The following is a 19,764-nucleotide window of genomic DNA, read 5'->3' on the forward strand; positions in this document are numbered from 1 at the left end:
TTTCCAAATATTTGCGAATGTTTATTACGTATGATCAGTGAAATGCAAAATACCAGTACATTAAAATAGAGGTTCAGTATTCAGTTAACATTCTTTGCAAATCTTAAGAAAACCCCTTTTAAAGTCTTTAGTCCATATCATGTGCTTTTTTTTAGCATTCTACACCAATTTAACGATTGGATTGCAACTTGCAAAACAATACTACATCTAGCCCTTGGTTACTCATTTAACCATGAGTGAGGTATTAAAAAATAACAACGCTTCTGATATGTCGAACCACATAGTGTATCATCTACAACTTCGACTTCTTTGTTCCTCACCACATCCTTCAGCGAGGGTTTGCGGGTCCTCCAATCTGCATTGCACTATGCAGTAACATTTGTTCCATCTAAAGTTCAGTTATTATAGCAAAGGCCACGCCCAACCCACACATTGTGGCATTGTCAGTGCTTGTTAAATGTGAAAAGGATATTGATGGGACAGAATTCGCAATAATCTTAAGTGATGAGGCCACATAAACCAGGTTGTAGCACCAGCTCTGTCGTTCCATCTAAGGAAAGGCGACAAGAGGCTGAAAATGATCTGCAAAATGTAGAGATGCCTCAAAAATTTTAACTAATTCTTACTTGAAATGTAACCGGGGATCACACTTACACATTTCTGTGTTTTGGATGAAGACATTCTAGAAACCCCAACCGGACACAAACATAATTCCCAGATCTGTACATTTTTATAATGTATTTATTGTTGTAAGTTGCACCTGCACATAGAAATATTGAGTTTCTAAGTGTTAAGAAAACGTGATGGTCAACTTCCTTCCACGTGCTAGTGAATACATGTGTTATAGGGTTTTGTGGTCACAGCCATGACCAACTTCTCTCTTTTCTGGGGAGCAAGTGATATTATCACACCAAAACAACACCACTGACTGCCCTTCAAAATGCTTTTTTGCACTTTCGACATGCATTAATTTAAGTATATATTAACAAGAATAATGTAAAAACTGATGATGTTTATTTAGAGAACATAATATTGTGTGCTGAATTTTGTTTACAACAAAATTGACCTACTGAGTGTCGATTTTCTAAATTTAACTTCAGTGGGGTAATATTTCTCGCTATTTAGGGCACAATATTTATGTCAGACATTAATGATATTCTGGAACGACAGTTTACAGGAGTAAAATAACCCCAGTGGTGCAGCAAAACGGTTAACATAAAGCAACCTCATCTCTAAACCTTGCTGTTCCCGGATTAAATATGTGTCTGGGTGGACTGGCCCCATTATCTTCAGATACCTTTCACAGTAGAACTTTTGTCAATGTGAGAACTGCAGGATAAATGATAGAATAGGGCCAAATTAAGATCTGTAGTAAACTCATAGGTGGAAATGCAATCATATTTCACTGCCGCACGATACTTTGCATTTTAACAAGCTTGCACAGATTACCTAAAGAAGAAACGTTACTTTTTCTGTGTGCCCCTCTAAGAAGTTGATTTTCTACTTAATGAGTCCATAAAAGTCTAGCAAGGCCAAGGACTCACTAGGGTTATTAATGGTAAGTATCCCTGGAGCACATGACTCACAGCTAACTGCAGAAAAACAAAGGCCCATATTTACAAGAAAATGACCACGTTGAGCCATTATGAAAAATGCAGAGATGCATCATATTTACAGCAATATGACGCTTCCCTGTACTTTCCTCTGCGCTGGCGCACAATTGGCTGCCTAGCTCCAAAACAGGCAACCTTGCACCATTGGCTGCCTAGCTCAAAAACAGGCAACCTGTCCAAGGGTCCCTGCACTGCAGGGATGATTGTTTATGTACAGGAAGGGGTACCTTCCTCCACATAAGCAATAATCAATGGCGTTTTCCTCCTTCTATGTGTGCTGCAGAATGTTGCATCACTTTTTTGCCACCCCTTGGGTGTCATAGGAAACTGACGCAGTGTCAGGTTTACGAAACCATGTAAATCTGGGAATGCGTCAGATTTTATGGGTGTTGTGTGGGAACGCCCACAGCAACACCAATTGAATGTCTCTTCTACCTAAAATTATACGTGAAAGGGGGCCATATTTACAAAGCTATGAAAAGCCACACAAGATGGCTTTAAGTGGCTTTGTAAATATATGCAGACACACTGCACCATGGGAGCGTCACAAAAGTGATGCTCCAGCGGTGTTATTGTGCTGGAAGGGCCTTATAAATATTCCTCAAAGTCTTCCGAAACCTCTTGACCTTACATATATCCATATCCTGCTGTACACCCATATCAGATCACAACAGTCCCTGTCATTCAGTTTAGGATTGTCTTCTTACATAAATTCTTTCCTCAACCTTCCTTTCTGTGAAAGGATACATTGTTGAGATTTCCTCCTGGGCATCACAGCTGTGACTCCATGAACAGTAGAGAACATAACCTTGCAGGCAAAATATCGTGCACAATAACTTCTAATTGAATTAAACTGAAAAACAAAAATGATGTACAAAGTTCTATTCCCCATCTACTGCGCATAATGTGAACCATGAGAATACTAAGATTATTGCGAATTTTGTCCCATCAAGATCCTTTTCACAGTTAAATTATGAAAGGTCAAAGCACTGTAGTTTAAGGCACAAATTCACCAGGCATATGAATGCCATTTAAAGTTGTTGCAGCAGTAAGACACACTTCTCAAGCTATTTGACTGATGCCAACCCTTCCAGAGAGGGAATCCTTCTTATTTATTATATTAATAGGATTCTCACTCACTAGCGGTATTTAGTGGCACACGTCATCATTAAGTCCTCACACAGACACCTGTTGAGTTTGTGTGGGCCTAACCTTCCAGTGAGGGGTGCTCTTATCTAAGATTGTTTGCGAAGGGATTTGAAAAATTATTGATTAAAATTGCTCCTAGCTCCCTCTCCTCAATTGAATATGGTGTAGGGTGTCCAGCAAGAGTAAACACTTGGCTGATGCTAGTAGGGAGAATTAGTGTTATCCTGCATTAGAAGCTGGATTTAAGCGTTTCAGCCACTTTTCACAGCCCCCTTGTGGCTTTTATCAAGGCTAAAAATATCAGATCCACAAGTTATATTTCAGGACATTTTCCCTTCTTTGCCTCCTCTTGGGGTGTTCTCTCTGCCTCCTTAACTGCAATATGGTGGACAAGCATATACATTAATGCATGGCAAACACACACACCAACAGGGTTCATTGGCTATTCATTCACTGTGTTTGGCAAGAGAAACAAACTAGAGAGACATTATTACTCCTCAACTTAATCATCAATTCATCACTTCTCACCATTAGTGAGCACTGCAAGCTCTATAAAAAAGGTATACTGTCCCATGAGCAGACAACAGCATGCTTCGTTTACCTCCATGAGTGAACTATTGTGAAATGCAGATATAGGTCGCACGTGCTATCCTCGCCTTAAACAAACTGTGTTCAATCGTGGTTATAACTCGCAGGTTGAAAAGTGCATGCCATACCTAATCCACAGGCATTTTTTACTCCATAGAGTGGTTAGAGGCTGATTGGCCCTGTAGGGACACACTGCAAAAATACCTGTCAGATTGTAACACTCAGTACAAAGTCATTAGTATCTTTGAGCAATAATACTGAGAGGCCCCCTCCTCTAGCACGTATTTCGTCAAGGCATAGTATACAATTCGGAACCTAGGGGCATATTTATACTCCGTTTGCGCCAAATGTGCGTCAAAAATTTTGACGCACTTTCAGCGCAAACGTTGCCCCATATTTAAACCCTGACGCCCGATCCGGCGCACCAGGAAAATGGCGCTATGTGCACCAGTTTTTGGAAGCGTCACCCCGCCCTGCATTAATGACATGCAGGGTAGGCGTTCCCGTCCAAAAACAGACGCACATAGCGGTGCGTGGTATTTATGCTTCAGGGCAAAAATCACTCCCGCGCGGCAGGCGGCGCAAAAAAATGGCGCAAAGCACGAATATCGTGAAATTTTAACGCCTGGGTCAGGGCAGGCGTTAAAATGGGGCAAACACACCTGTACTTAATCAGAACACACAGAACAAACAACAGAGCAGCAGAGCAGCAGAGCAGCAACAGGGAGACATGGAGGTGATTTTTCTTCAACGTGCACGTAGACGCAGAGCCCTGCAGCAACAACAGCAGCCACAACAACAACAGCAGGGACCCCAAAGACAGCGCAGAAGGCAGGAGAGGATATTCCGCCCAAGAACAACCCTGCATGGCCTCAGGGAACGAGACATCATCCAGAGGTACCGGTTGAACTGGCAGGCCATTCAGCAGCTGCTGACAAATATTGAACAGCAATTGGCCCCCACTTTAGTGACTCCACGCACTATCCCAACAGAAACAAAGCTGCTTGCCGTACTTCACATGCTGGCAAGTGGCTCCTTTCAGACAACTGGTGCCCTGGTTGGTGGAATCTCACAACCATCTTTCTCCGCATTCCTGCCTAAAGTACTGGATGCCATCATTGGACTGACACCCCGCCACATCTGCTTCCCTAACACAGTGCAGAAGCAGCAGGAAACTAAACAGGGGTTCTACGCCATCAGTGGCTTTCCGCACGTCCTTGGTGCAATCGACTGCACACACGTACGCCTTGTGCCACCTGCTGCGAGTGAACACCTCTACCGCAACAGGAAGCACACACATTCCATCAACGTGCAGGCCATAGTCGATGACCAAGGACTGATCAGCAACATTGTGGCTAAATATCCTGGGAGTGTACATGACGCATTCATCTTCCGTCACTGCACCATCAACCAACACTTCCAGGATGGACGGTATGGCAATGGACTACTTGTTGGTAAGGACAAAAATCTACTTATATACTCACTGCACAGAAACCCTCTAGGATAAACAACCCATACACCACAATAGCAACACCTAGACAGGAACACACTGAGGTACTCACATCACTAGCCATGTTTCACAAGTCACCATTGAACCTCTCACACATTGGAATTTACTCCACAGCTTAGTGTGAAGACATTCATGACTGTGGTTGCCTAAATGTCACCTTGCAAATTGAAGTCTCACAATAACCTGTACACTAATACAATGCATAACTTTTAAGGGATGGGATGGCCTGGGTATGTTCAATTGAACGTTTCTAATACCCTTTCATGTTTCAACTCTGCATGGAACTATCATCACACCCCCAGTGAGGACACACGGACACCTGTGTCACAAGTCACAATGCAAGGGAGGGCACACTGTACTTGAGAAACCAATACATCCTGCTGACAAACAGTTAGCCAACAAACACTTGCTCAGCCAAGGAAAAAAAACAATGCCAAAGTTTCCACCAACAACCATAGGTTGTCACATTAGTACACAAAATAGTCACAGACAACACAACACAACTACTTCCATCAAAGATACGTACAACAGTGCCTCCTACATCTAATTGATACCATTCTGTGTTTCTCTTTCAGCTGATCAGGGGTATGGCATCCAGCCTTGGCTAATGACACCATATGGGAACCCAAATACTGCTGCTGAGCGGGCATACAATGACGCCCACAAGAGGACACGGAGCATTGTGGAGCGGACCTTTGGGATCCTAAAGTCAAGGTTCCGCTGCCTTGACATCACTGGCGGAAGCCTACTATACTCCCCAGAGATGGTCTGCAAGATCATACTCACTTGTGCCATATGACACAATATTTGTGTAAAAAGGAACATTCCCCTCCTTGAACCGGACACAGACATGCCTGAGGATGATGATGAGGAGGATGCTGGCCTGCAACAGGAGGGGGAACAGCCTAACACGGCAGCAGGAGTGCGTAGGCGCCAACAGCTTGTGAACAATTTTTTTACTTAAGTTATTATAATCACTTGTATTCCACACTTGTAAATAAACACAGATAACAAACACCACATCATGCTTTGGCCTATTCATTTCTGACCACCTTTAGTTTGAAATAGCTGAAGATGAATGTCGTCTCATTGATCAAGAATGCCATTAAAATTCATCACACCAAAAATAAACATCACAACTGTATGCACAGAGGGTAGGATGTGACATGATACATTACCATACACAGAGCCCAACAAGAGTACAAATGTGACAATTACACATGCCGGATCCAAACAACTGAAACAGTCTCTCATCCAGCCCAAAATTGGAGATCATTTGAAAGTCACATTACACGTGTTCAGAGACTGGGTGGGACCATCCATGTGTACGTGACCATGTCATCAATGGCTACTCTCAAGTGTGTGATATGAGCAATACACAATAGCTACAACATCAGCTGCCACTAACTCAGGAGGAGACCTTGAAGTTACAGTGACAACATACACCCAGACAGGTGATAGTGGATCCACATTCCAAAAACATGTACACATATGTCATACAATCAATCTAATATTTGAAAGTAGACCATCACAGTTGTGTCCCAGTCTGAACCTAGCAGGAAGATTGTAACATGACACTAAACCAGTTTATGCAGAAAGGGACACAGACAACCAAAATATTCTTCTCATTATCACATCGGGAACGCTGAGAGTCTTGCAAACATAGTCATAGTAAAATGGTATGCAAGTTTGCTCCAATTCATCATTACTGCAAACGTCAAATGGGCTAATGAGATGAATGAATGGTCAACAGTCATTCATACCATATGGCCTTACATTAGCCCGCTGCTGCAGGTTTGCCATGATATAATAAATATACTCCATGGATACAGTAGCTATTCTGGATGGTCAAATCCTAGGGTGCTGGTGGCCTAAGTCCACCTCTACCGCCCCCAAAACATACAAGAATCATGTACTTGTGAACCACACACATGCATAAGGCACATGTGTGGCCTCCATGTCACAAGTCCAACACAAATCTGAAACACAAAATCATAATGGGACATGCTCAGCCCCATAAAAACTGAAAGTGACTCTCCCACTCCCTGTTAGGACTACAGATAAAAGCATCACCATCATAAATGTGGACACATTTTGGAGACGGAATACATAATGGTATCCCATCCATCATTTCAAAATAGCCATCAGCAATTACACCAAATATGTCGTCAAATATGGTCAATACATTAGTTAACGTATCCCAAACATTACAGTGTGAATGCCTTCTATACATAAAACAACGGACATGTGTCATATACAAACACATATGTGTATCACATCGCACTGTTTGACCATGACAAATCCCCTTTCCAAAGCTAAAAACATGAAGACATAAGGAAAAATTTGCTCCATATTCGACTCATACAGCATGGCCGTCATAATTTGTTCACGTACATGTGTGCACACAATGCAGAGTCAAATACAAATGTATCCAAAAGTGTCTTAATATTTTGCCTTCAAAGTATAATTTACATCCACAATATTTTTGACTCTGCATCATGTGCACTACTGTACGTATAAAAAAAATGACGCCCATGCTGTATGCGTGGTAAAATTGACGCTACATGGACAATATGTTGGTCATCTCATGTACATTATAAAATATTAATATTCATATCATATTTTTTCACTCCGCATCATGTGCACTACTGTACGTGTAAAAAAAATGACGCCCATGCTGTATGCGTGGTAAAATTGACGCTACATGGACAATATGTTGGTCATCTCATGAACATTATAAAATATTAATAGTCATATCATATTTTTTCACACCGCATCATGCGCACTGTAATGCGTAAAAAAAAAATGACGCACAACTGTGTATGCGTGAAAATATGACGCAAAACGGGAAAATAAAAACGGCGGCCATTTTCTGCAGGAAGTGATGTAATAGGATATCCTGTTTCCAAAATCTGTACTTGGAGTTAACTTTCACTTTCACTTTGCAGTCTCAGATTTATCTAGACTGTGTGGTTGTGTGAAAGGTGTTGTCCTGTGTTTTACTGCTTTTGTGTCCTGTGTGCCTTGTATTTTGTCTTAGTGTCAATCTATTATTGTTGTATAACATTGTCTCAGTCTGTTTTGTGTTATTTTGTCTATACCTGTGATAGTTTGTATTGTCAGTGGGAGTCTGTTGTGGGTAGCATAGTTTGGGGGGTTATTTGGGCTATTTTTCTCCTTCTTCTTTTTCTTTCACACCTCTACCTTTCCCCATTTCCCACTTTTACTTTCATATTTATTTTGTCCAGCATTAGTCCTCTCAATATGTCAGGTAGGCCTCGCCTGTCCAGGATGGGTGAAGACGAATTGGGGGGGTTCCTATGGCTAGTAAGCCATTTCCTGCCCCTAATGCTGGAAGCTGGGGGCCGTGTGATACAGTGGTATCACACGGAGGCGAGGAAAATCCGGTGGGAGAAGGTGCGCCATCACCTGGTCCGGGTCTACGGGAGTCTGAGAAATGTACACCAACTCAAGCACCGCTGGGCAGATCTGGTCACCAGGGAACAGGACCTGCTGGACCACCTGGGACTCCGGATTGGTGGCCATGTTGGTGAGTAAAAATCTATTAAATGGGAATGATAGAAATCTGTGTGTGAACATGTGATGATTGTTAGCCAATCTGCAAAATAAGTAGCTGACTGTGTGTAATGCTAGGGAAACCTAGGCCCATGGTTATACACATAAATCCCCATATTTTGCAACACATGTACACGCAATAACAGCATTAAAATCCAACATCTATTTGTATTTTGCTAAGTCGCCCCCTCTCTGCGTCACAAAATGTTGCAAATGCTGCGCTACCAAGGTATACATATGTGTCCTAATGTGTATTTGTTGCAGAATGTGTATGAAGACCTATGCTACCAGTCCGATGGCTCATTTTTGCAACACATACCAGATGCCTGTAGCTGCATGTAATGTAGTGTTGCATTTGGGTCAGAAAAGCAACACGTGAACTGCTCTATTTGTACTCCACTGGTCATAATGGCCAGTGAGTACGTCATGTAGAAACAACATACCTACATATGCAGACGCCATAGCTAGACAGAAAATTGGAAACACATGATGATGCTATACATGTGTGTTGCCTTCACGTCACATGAAGTTAGTCATGTTGTTCACGCATATGTCACATGTGTGTCTGGTTGCTGTGTGTTGAACCTGTCTACATAGCCTGGTTGATTGTGAGTGATCATGCAGTCCTCATGGAACCAGTTTTGGAATGTCTCTCTGGGATGCACATGCTGAGATGTATGGTTAACATTATTGTTGGGGCATACTAATGGAGGATTAACTTGGACGACACATGACTGTCCTGGCCACTGCATGAGTGTAGTAGGGTGTGACACTGGAGCAGGAGACTCATCCAATGATAATGTTGAATACAAAGTTATCCATGCAGGATGAGCATGTGTGAAAGTCTATCATTACCATGTCATATTCACACAGTGTCATTGTAACAGAAATCATTTGTCCGTTCACCCAGTCTGAGTATAATCTTTGTTTCATGCTTTACAGGTGGACCAGCCCCGTACACCGTGGGAGAGGTGGCCCATTTTGACGACCCCGATACCTACAGTGAGTGTCGCCTCAGTGCTATTTACATTGTTTGGTAATGACGCATGATGGATTACTGTGTGTTAAAGAGAATTCATGATTTGATGTGCTGGCCGTCCATTGGCTTTGTTCTTTTAGTGTGATATCAAATTTGAATTATGTTTCTGCAAAGCAATACGTAGTCATCTCTCAGATTGAGGGGCTGTAGCCCATTCAATTAGGCTGGCAATTGGGAATGGTATGACTCATTTTTAATACACTGGTCAATGTTAGACTTGGTCAGGGACTTGCCATCAACTGAGTCTGCATATCAGACTGACAGTCTCCCAGATAGCTTAGGCACATGGCTTTGATGACAAATGCTTCTTCCTAGTTGAGGATGGACTGTGTACACTGTAGGTTGGATCTTACGGGGGCATGTACTTCCACAAGGTGAACTCGAAGTGTGTGTGACTTGAGTGCAATGCCCTAGGTGTTCAGTTGAATCATGTGAATGGGTGTACTACCTCCTCTGTGTGTGTTGTTAAACATGCCTCACTAATAGTATGTTATGTTGGGCTAAGTCATACCAGTTTGACATGTGTGGACCTGGGATGTGACAAGGTTGGGCTGACTACAACGTGTTGCTAGCCCTTCATAGGTGTTGTGTGTGAAGGCACATACTTGTTGAACTTTCTGTACACTCCTGGGTGTGCATTGAACATGGGATTGTTGGTTGTTCTTCCCACACCACCCACAAAGACTGGGATCTTACTGTGAAACAGGGTACCTAGGACTGTAGCAACCAGTATGTTACACGTCCTTAACACCTTTTGTGACTTGAGTTAGTACCTTGGGCCAGAGTGAGAAAAATGTCTACATGTTGCAAATGGCATAAATATATGTGTGGGATTTGCAAACGTCTGTTTCCTATTCCAAAATGTATTTGGTGGTCATGTACATATTAGCAAAATGCTTTTCAAAATTGAAATATTAAAGGGTTTTACCAGACCTACTTGCAAATCACAGTGGTAGGCAATCCCATTTGCAACCGAGTACGTGGTTGCAAAGTGAGTAGCTGTTATCATCCACTTGAAGTGGATGGTAACCAACTTGCTGACTGGAAGGGGTCCTCATTGTAAAGCTTCACCTTTGTGAGTGGACTAAAATAATCCTGCGCAAAACAGCCAGTGGTCTAAGGGACCAATAATTACAGTGAAAATTTCCAAGTTGAATTGTTGTGATTTAAAACTAATTGCAGCTCATTTTCCTTTCCGGTAAACGGCCATACACTTGGGGAAAAATAACTTGCTTAATTTAAAAGCAGTCACGTCTATGGAGTTCTGCTGGTCCCAGCAGGCCTCCATCCCCGTGAGTGCCCATGTTGCTAAGGTGGGGCAACTTGGAACCCACATCATTGATGTTCATGAGGTGGGTTTTAGGGACCCCACAGCGACTCGCAGACGGTGTCAAAGACACCGTTTTGCTTTGCAAATTGCTAGTTGATTTTTCTAAATTCCTACATCTGACCCCTAGTGTGGACATATGATTCTGGGCCAGGGGTTCAATCTTAGCACACAACTAATTCCAAATGCCATTGAGTGAGGAGTGTGAGTGTTATCACATAGAATGACATATGTACTGAAGTCAGTATGCGGAAGAGCTGGTGCCATAATGTCAAATGCCTTAGGTATGATTTGGATGAGTAGTTTAGGGTGATGTCATCCATCATGTAGAGACATGGATATGCTATGTGTGATATGACCTTAGGTATGCATGATTCACATGTACTTCCTCTGAGCCTTTCCGTGAACTATGTTGTAACAATTGCTGCAAACAATACATTTCTAGTAATGGACAAATGACCCATTGTGGTATTCAACCCACTGTAAATTCAATGCTCAATATTTCCCTTTTCTCTTCACAGCTGCAAACCTGAGTGCCGCAGAGCGCAACAATTTTGAGCGCCGTGCAATGAGGTACAGGCACATCCTGCAGGTGCAGTGTGGGTATCGGAGGATGGCCCGCAGATATAATTCGGATCGGGCCTCTGGGGCGTGGTATGCCACACCACAGGCTCCCCCAACGGTGCCACCTACAACCACCACCACTACAACCACCAGGTCTGCCCAAGGGGACCCAGCGACGGACCAGGCATCTTCATCAAGACCTGGACCCAGCCGCGTGTTGGGAGCAGGGCTGTCCCGTGGCCACTCCACTCCAGCACCAACATCCACCTCCACCGGCACGCAGACCAGCACTGACCCTCCTATTGACCCTGCAGCCTTCCAGGCATTGTCTACAAAATTGGACAGGTTAATTCGCAAGGTGGACAACCTGACGGAGGACATGGCTGAGGTGAAGAAGAAGGTGCGCTCCATCCGGCGCTCACTTCGGAGGGCAAATCTTTAGTCATTTTGCCCTCCTGAACTTTTACCCCTCCCCTCTCACCTCTTTCCTTTTTCATACTGTTATTTGAGTTTGGGGGGTTAGTTATAGGATAAGTATAGGAAATTAGCTTAGTTAGTGTTAGGTAAGAGGGTGGGGGGTCATTATTCTTTCTATCTAATATTTTTGTGTGGGTGGGTGGGTGGGGGGCAATGTTGGGATTCCTGTTTAATAAAAAAATAAAGAAAAAAAAAATACAAAAAAATATATGTTTGTTTAGGATAGTATAGTATGTGTGTAGGTTAGTAAGTGTTGTCCTGCATGTGTCTTGTCTCTTAATGGTGGGTGGGGGGTTGATGTTTAGATCGTTTTGTTACATGTGTAGAGTAAGTTTAGCTTAGGTTAGTTAGGGACAGTTGTGGGTTAGTAGTAGTCAGGTTAGATTAGTGTAGGTTCACCTTTCCCTTAGTTGCCTCTTTTATTACCACTTTTAAATACAAATTTTGTTAACCCTTTACCTGATGCGTTAGGTGCTACCTTTTCATGGCCTTGACATCAGTGTAGCAGAAAGTTTAAGTATGACATTTGTGTTCCATGCTCGCTATCCCCAGGCTTATGAGGTTTAACATGCCAGCTACCTGTGTGCTAACTTGGTAAGTATCCCCATGTTGGAGAGCCACCATTGGTAGTGTGCATTGATCATCAAGGTTTGGGGTTGGTATGTATCCTACTTCACAAAGAGTGCTTCCAGACTTGTTATTGTAGGTAAATAGATAGGCCGGACAGCATTGTGAAGTTCAGGGAGAGCTTTATAGATGATGATTTGTTCACACTCTTGTCTTGTTGCTGTCATTGCTGACCTACATCATGTGTGTACTGATTCAGCATTAATTTCCTTCATGGAAGTATCCGCCGTAAGGGTGATTGATGCTGTGTAATTTGTTTATCATTCCTTTCATTCTACAGCATAATTTCAAATTTTAGTATTGCATGGTGCCTACATTTCTCAGCCACCATTAGTTGTGTAGAATGGCTATAGATGGTGCATCATTCTGTCCAACACAGCATGATTGTGTGTGCTTAGTCCCTTCATCAGTTATTTTCCCCAGTATAGTAAAGCTATGATGCAATCCTGGCCACTGCACAGATGTTTCAGTATACATGAAATCAGGACAGTAGTATAGAGAATCGACATGGTTGCCACACAGCCACTTTGGAGTTATCTACTGCACAGTTGAATTTTGAAATGACACAGAGACACAATAGGTGTGCAAGTGATATTTATTTATAGGTGGTGTAGAGCAAAATGTCCATTCACCATGTTTGCTGACTCCTTTCTGGTGCATTATTACATGGTGATCCTACAGAAGGGGTGTGGATGATGCTCCTGACATGCTGGGGTGATGTCACAGACAGTGCAGAGGAACATGAAATGCCAAATGGTAGGAGAGAAACATTCACTGGCAAGGTGGACAAGTCATACAGTGGATTGCCGAACAGTCATTGAGGTTAGTTGTAGTGAGACTGGCACATGTCAAAACGTAGGACCTTGGTCAGAGTAGGGCATGGTGCAGGGACTAGGGCTTCCGGGTACTCTTGCGTGTGAATGATATCTGTTCCATGTCTTCTTCTTCTGATGTGTGTGTTGCCTGGTGTGTCCTTGTTGTTGTTGGTTGTGAAGGGGCAACACACACCTCAGTGTTAGAAGACATGGAGGCAGACATCCCGGGGGCTGATCCCTGTTGAGTAAGGAAGGGCAGTACTGCAGCAAGGAGGGCCTGCTGGTTTTTCAGAATGGCAGCCACATCCCGATGGTAGGCAGCCAGGTCGGCCCTGAGGGGTTCTATGTTGCATTCGTGCACACGTTGAGTGGCTTGCAGTTGGAGTTGTTGTGTCAACTGGATGACAGCTGTGCCAATTTCCTTCAGTGTTTTTGAAATGTCCTCCAAGAGCAAAGTTCTGGCTTGCATTGCAGCTGCCTGATCAGCAGTTGATAACATGCACGAACGCACCCCCTCAAGGCTGGCTGCCATATTTTGCATCCCCACCCGCACCTCCTTTGCCAGCTCCCGCTGGACCCCAATGACAGTTCTTTCGAAGCTGGTGCCAGTGTCGTCAGAGTCCTCAGCTGTGTTGGAGCTGGCAGGTCTTACAATTTGGGTGGCGGGTGGTTCTACTGTGGTGGCTGCTTCTTCTGTGCTCCTCCTTGTGACTGAAGGTGGGGTTTGGAGGCTTTCAAGGACCATGTCAATGGTCTCTTGTGGGAGGTTGATGGTCTCGTCATCCATGTCATCAGGGAACTCATGGACAGGCAGATCAGCAGGAGATCCGTGTTCTTCTGCAATGAAACAGGGTACAATTAGTGTGTCTGTGTTGTGACAATTTTGCAGTAAGATACAAGCCTTTGGATGCCTTAACATTGTACTCTGTGTTTGTCTAGGTATCTGCTGTCCGTCATAGGGCATTGTTGTAGGCCTATGGCCCACCTGTGTGTCACATGTTTGATATGGAGCTATCAGACATGTCTGCCTGATCACCTCCAGCTGTTGCTTTGTAATTATTTAGGAATAGGCGTTTTTTTCTCCTACTCCTCACTCCTCACTCAGTGTTTCACTATTGTTATGGAGGGTGGGCTCTCATTATCCAACATGTGATTCTTGGCTTTCTAGGCAGCAGGATAGCTAATGGTGTGGGGGACTAAGTTTGACCCACTTGTAAATATCTCTGTCACCCAGATATTCAATTTAGCTAAGACTAACTAGCAGTGCCTCTGGTCTCCCACATCAAAGGAATGTTTACACATCCGAGCGCATGACATCTTTGGAACTTCTCAGGGAAGTGGTGGTCACTCAGGTCCTACACATTTCTATCTTTTCCGGTATGTTCCCATACACAAATGACGAAGACAGTATTAGTTTGATATGAAGTTTCATTGTACAACTGACTTGTAGGAATTTAGGTGTGAGCCCCAATTACACAAACAATACACACTGTTAGAATTGAAATAGTCCGCAGGAGAGTAATACATTAGTACACAGCTTTCATGGTGCCTAACAGTTTCTACTCTCCCTCTGCATGTTCTATGTATAGCACAGCATGTTAAGTTTGGAGGTTGCCTGTCAGAATCACAGGGGAGACATCATCCCTCATATCAGAGGAATGGGCTGGGATCTGGTTGTGCATCAGCAGCAAGGCAGGCAGCATCTAGTTGTGATTTTCTGTTTGGAAACTCCCCCATGCGTGTCTTGGGACAAGGAAGTGAATGTAAAAGACATATGTCATGGTGATGACAAAGTTTCCCTACGCAGGAATGCCAAACCTTAACCCCTACCACATCTATCAGCAACGTACCAGACGGTATCCTTGACTGGGGCACAGAGTGAATATGTTCTGGCAAACTCCAGTGCAGAAGTAGGCAAAACAGTGTGATTTGACTAATTAAAAACACCCTAGGACTGACTATTGCTACATTAACTGATAGGAAGGGCAATGAGAATCATTTAGTGCAAATTGCTCTGAGGCACTTAGATGTGAGCAAATGAGTATGAGTACAATCAGGGTAAGATGCACAAAGGCCTAAAGCCTGAAGCTAATGCGCAAAGTATACGTTACACTTACAACACTACACTTTGACTGACTGTGGGTGTTGTGACTGCCCTGGCAGCACACTTGCCTCTCAGGCCCTACCCCATACACTTTTTATTCACATTGCATGATCTGTACATGTCACGTGGCATTACCTATGCATGTCAATGTTAGGATGTGGTATGGATGTAAACATTCTTGATGTTTTGAGATGATGTTGGGTGATGTGTATTTAATTGGATTTGCCTGTTTATCGTATGAATGTCCTATTTGTTTGTCCGACTTTGCAGGTGTGTTTCAGTGACCAGTTGCCTGTGTCCCCTCCTCAATGTTGTTGTCTGAGCAGTATGACATTAGTGATGTAGCCTTGTTAGCCAGGCACGTCAGGGACCCTGACGTATGCAGCATGTGTGTATCGTTAGTGCTGTGTGGCTCCTATTGCTGTTTACTTAGGCTTATGTATGTGTCAGTTATGGACATTCGGCATTTGAGTGTACTGGTACCTTTGTCTTATTTCTAGGAGTAATTGCAGATGTCATCCTCACCCCCTAATTTAGGTATGTATGTTCCAGGGTGGGGTTCCTGCCATTTGGTACTATAGCTGCACAGAGATGAGAGGTGTTATTGTCAACTGTGGTTGCAGTTAAGTTACAGTTGTTGTATTTGCTACTGCATTACAGGTAGGGACCTAGTTGATGGGGAATAGATTTTGCAATACAAGTGCCTGTATGTGGATTTGAGGTAGTGTCCTTCCCACCTGTCACTGCTTTCCCTTGGCTCTCTTGTTGTAATTACAGGATGTCCCCGTGGGACTGTTGTTGTTGCTGTATTTTGTCGTGCCCCAGCTTCGGTCAGTACTGGGCATGCCCCCCTGCCGTGCCCCTTTCCCCATGCCACTTCATATATGTGCTGACTTATATGCATTGTGTAGTAGGTATCCCCCCTCTGCTTACAGTCCCCATTATTGTATTATGATTCCCCATGCGACTTACCCTGCATGTGCGTAGTGTCGTGGTAGTCTGCGCTGTCCAGTCCTTGAATCCCTGTGACGATCTCCTCCGGGATGACGGCTGCGACCATCTCCTCCAGGTGGTCCAGGGCCTCCTGTTGTGCTGGACTCCCCCCTCCAGTCTGCATTGCTGCCTTCCTGTTCCTGGCCATTTTCTGTTTGGTCCTACGTTTGCAGTCATGCCAGTGTTTCTTACACTCGGTGACTGTCCGGCGTTCTTCAGCCACACTGTTAATCTTGCCCACAATTTGTTTCCAGATGGCCTCTCTCCTACTGAGTGGCAATTTAGAGGTGATGAAAAGTTGGTGCTGGTGTTCCGTCACCTCTTTCACCAGGATTTCCTGCTCCTCTGCACTGAAGCGACACTTTCTTTTTTTTTTTTAAATGTCCTGGTTCCTGTATGCTTCCTCCTGGCTGGTTCCTGGTCTGCTCTCATCCTCCTGGGGTCTGTTGGGGCATCTAGGATCCATTTTGGGTCTCCTCTCCTGAAAGGGCAGTTTTCGCGCAAAAATGTGACGCAATAGCATTAAAAAAAATGGCGTTTTCACGATTGCGCTGTCGTAAATCGACCCACAGTGATGTGCGTCGCATTTACGTTGGTTTCCTTTACGACAGACCGACGCTGTCTGCGTCACGAAATAATGACTCCCACCTGGTGGTTGCGCCGCCGTACGTCAAAGTATAAATTTGACGCCCGCATGGCGCATCCAAATGGCGTTAGACGGCGCAATTTTTTTTTACGCAAAACTGCGTTAGCGCAATTTTGCATCAAAAAGTATAAATATGGCCCCTAATTCTTCCTCCAAACCCGTGCATGTTCCTGGTGCAACAGGCCATGTTTGATAAACCCCACAGATCGTTGTTTGAAATGTATGGCCCTGCCACTTTAAACATCTCTGTCTCCCTCTTTTAATGTTATATAGCAGTAAGATCCACTTTAAATGCATCTCCACTACATCTATCCTTTATTCAACTGAACCGTTTGTGTTTTCCAAAGTTCTTTGCTGACAAAGTACATTTGTTATTAAATAACTTTATATCCATGATTATTCCCTTAATTATAAAATCTACAACTTGTCTCTTTGAGCCACATGTACGTAGGAATTGCAATTTACTAATTACAATTCTATGCGAATCTCAATTAAGAAATTGCAATTCCAAATGTACATAAGTTTCTTTTTAGAATCCAATTGGGTTGCAAATAGACCTACCTCATTAATATTAATGAGGCAGGTTGCAATTTGTGACCCACTGGCAATCGCAAAAATCACAGGGATGATGGACTGCTGGGTCAGACCAAGATCTGTGACTGTTTTTAAATAAAGCAATCTTTTTTTTATAAACGCAGTCTGTTTTCTTTAAAGGAAAATGGGATGCGTTGAAAAAGAAAGAAATGAAACGTTTCAGTTTCATTTTTTAAGATTAGGTCCGTGGGACCGCTGCCTGCTCTTAAAAAATGCGTTCACAAAGTGGAAAGGATCCCTTAGGGACCCTTTCCTGTTTTCAAATGTGTTAGCACCAAATTGAAATTGGTGTTAAAAACTGCGTGTTTTGCGACCGCATTACGGTCGAAAAGCATTCGCACATAGGGACAACTTTAAAACGCCCCCTCCTAATACAGAATTGCTAACCCATTTTGTGATTCGGTAATAGGTTACCGAATCACTAAATAGGGTTTTGTACATAGGAAAATGCTTTCTTTTGGTCGCAAACAGCCCGATTCTGTGAAAAAGGTACGTACATGTGGCCTTAAATGTTTTACCTCTCTGGAAAACTACTGTCTCACTCAAAGTCCCCCAACTAGACCCCATATTAGCACCTATGATCAAGAAAGCATGTCTAGAGAGGATGCAGCTCAGCTGCAATGCCGCCATCTTGAAGATTGTTAACAATCTCATTTGCATCCCACGCAAAGGAAAGGCTTGCCTGCCTATTCAAATCTGCCTTTAACAATCCAGACGGTAGAATACATGACTCATTAAAACCACAAATCCATACATAAGGGTTAATAGAAAAAACTTCAAATGGTATGCCTCTCTTCATCATTTGCTGATGTCAAATGTGATTACATGGGTATTACTGTTCAGAACTACTTTATGGCCACACATACAAAGCATTTTCCTAGTCACAAATGGGCCGATTCGCAGACTGAGCCCTTTTATGACTAGAAAAGCTCTTTTTGGGATGTTCAAAACTCACATTGCGAATTTGGTAACATGTTACCGAATCGTAATTTGAGTTTTACGATTCAGTATTAGGAAGTGGGGTGTTCAGGGTGTTCCTTCCTAATACTGAATCTGAATGGTATGTATAATTGTTTTGTGACCGTGAACGCGGTCGCAAAACAATCGCAGTTAACACCAGTTTCAAATTGGTGTTAGCCCATTCGCAAACAGGAAAGGGTCCCCAAGGGACGCCTTCCACTTTGTGAATGGTAGCGAAAATATTTTTTCAGAGCAGGCAGTGGTCACACGGAGCACTGCCTACTCTGAAAAAAGATCAAAAGAAAACTTTTTATTTTCTTTTTGATATGCATCCTGTTTTCCCTTAAGGAAAACGGGCTGCATTTAAAAAAAAAAAAAAACTTTATTAAAAAAGTAGTCACAGACATGGTGGTCTGCTTTCCTTAGCAGGCCGCCATCCCTGTGAGTGCCGCCATTCCCAATGGGGTCCCAATTTGCGACCTACCTCATGTATATTGAGGAGGGAGGCCATTTCGACCCATTTGGGAATCGCAAACAGTGTACTTAACACTTTTGTACTTTTTGTTTTGCGACTCGCAATTTGCAATTACCAAACGGATCGTAAATTGCGAGTTACAAAACAAAAGGTCGTACATCTGGCCCTTAATGACATTCACCTTTAAATTAAGATAATGCACTACCAGAGTGTCATGCCAAATTTTTGTTCAAAACTTGATGCCTGCACTTACAGTGTTACGTGACTCTCCAACCATAGATTCAAAAACAAAATTCTTTGGCTTCATGTTGGATGCAAGATCCCAAAATGTTACCTACATTTTATTCTAATAATATAAAATACCTCATCTGTCTCATTCTCCTCTGCACTCATTCATATGCCCTGTCAGTGCCTAGTCGTAGTATGTAACTTGCATATCCAGCCATGCTTTTTGGCACATTCTCATATTTACGAAGACTGATAAACCTGGGAATGCATCAAAATCACACACCTTCCCAATAGAGGTGCAATGCGGAGAAGTATCTTTATTTCTCTTGGTTGTTTTCTCACATTCTGCAGCACACTTAGAAAGAGGAAAACACCTCTAAGGATTGTTTATGTGTGGAAGGGTGGCACAAAAACAATCCTGGCAGCTGCACCATGGCGCAGGGGTGCCTGAGAATGTCGATAGGCAGTACTCTGTGTGC

The 19,764-nt window shown here is 43.3% G+C and overlaps 1 protein-coding gene across 1 annotated transcript in view; it reads right to left on the reverse strand.

Annotated features, from left to right (window-relative positions):
* Window positions 1-13,060: 13,060 nt before the first annotated feature.
* The window catches only part of LOC138250306 (uncharacterized), a 153,822-nt gene continuing 147,118 nt past the window's right edge, over window positions 13,061-19,764 (reverse strand). Inside the window, exon 3 of the mRNA XM_069205058.1 lies at window positions 13,061-14,122. Coding sequence (XP_069061159.1) covers window positions 13,362-14,122 — 761 coding nt within the window. The 3' untranslated portion in view covers window positions 13,061-13,361. The remainder of the gene's footprint in view (window positions 14,123-19,764) is intronic.

Source organism: Pleurodeles waltl, chromosome 8, assembly GCF_031143425.1.
Source record: "Pleurodeles waltl isolate 20211129_DDA chromosome 8, aPleWal1.hap1.20221129, whole genome shotgun sequence".
NCBI classification, from domain to species: domain Eukaryota; kingdom Metazoa; phylum Chordata; class Amphibia; order Caudata; family Salamandridae; genus Pleurodeles; species Pleurodeles waltl.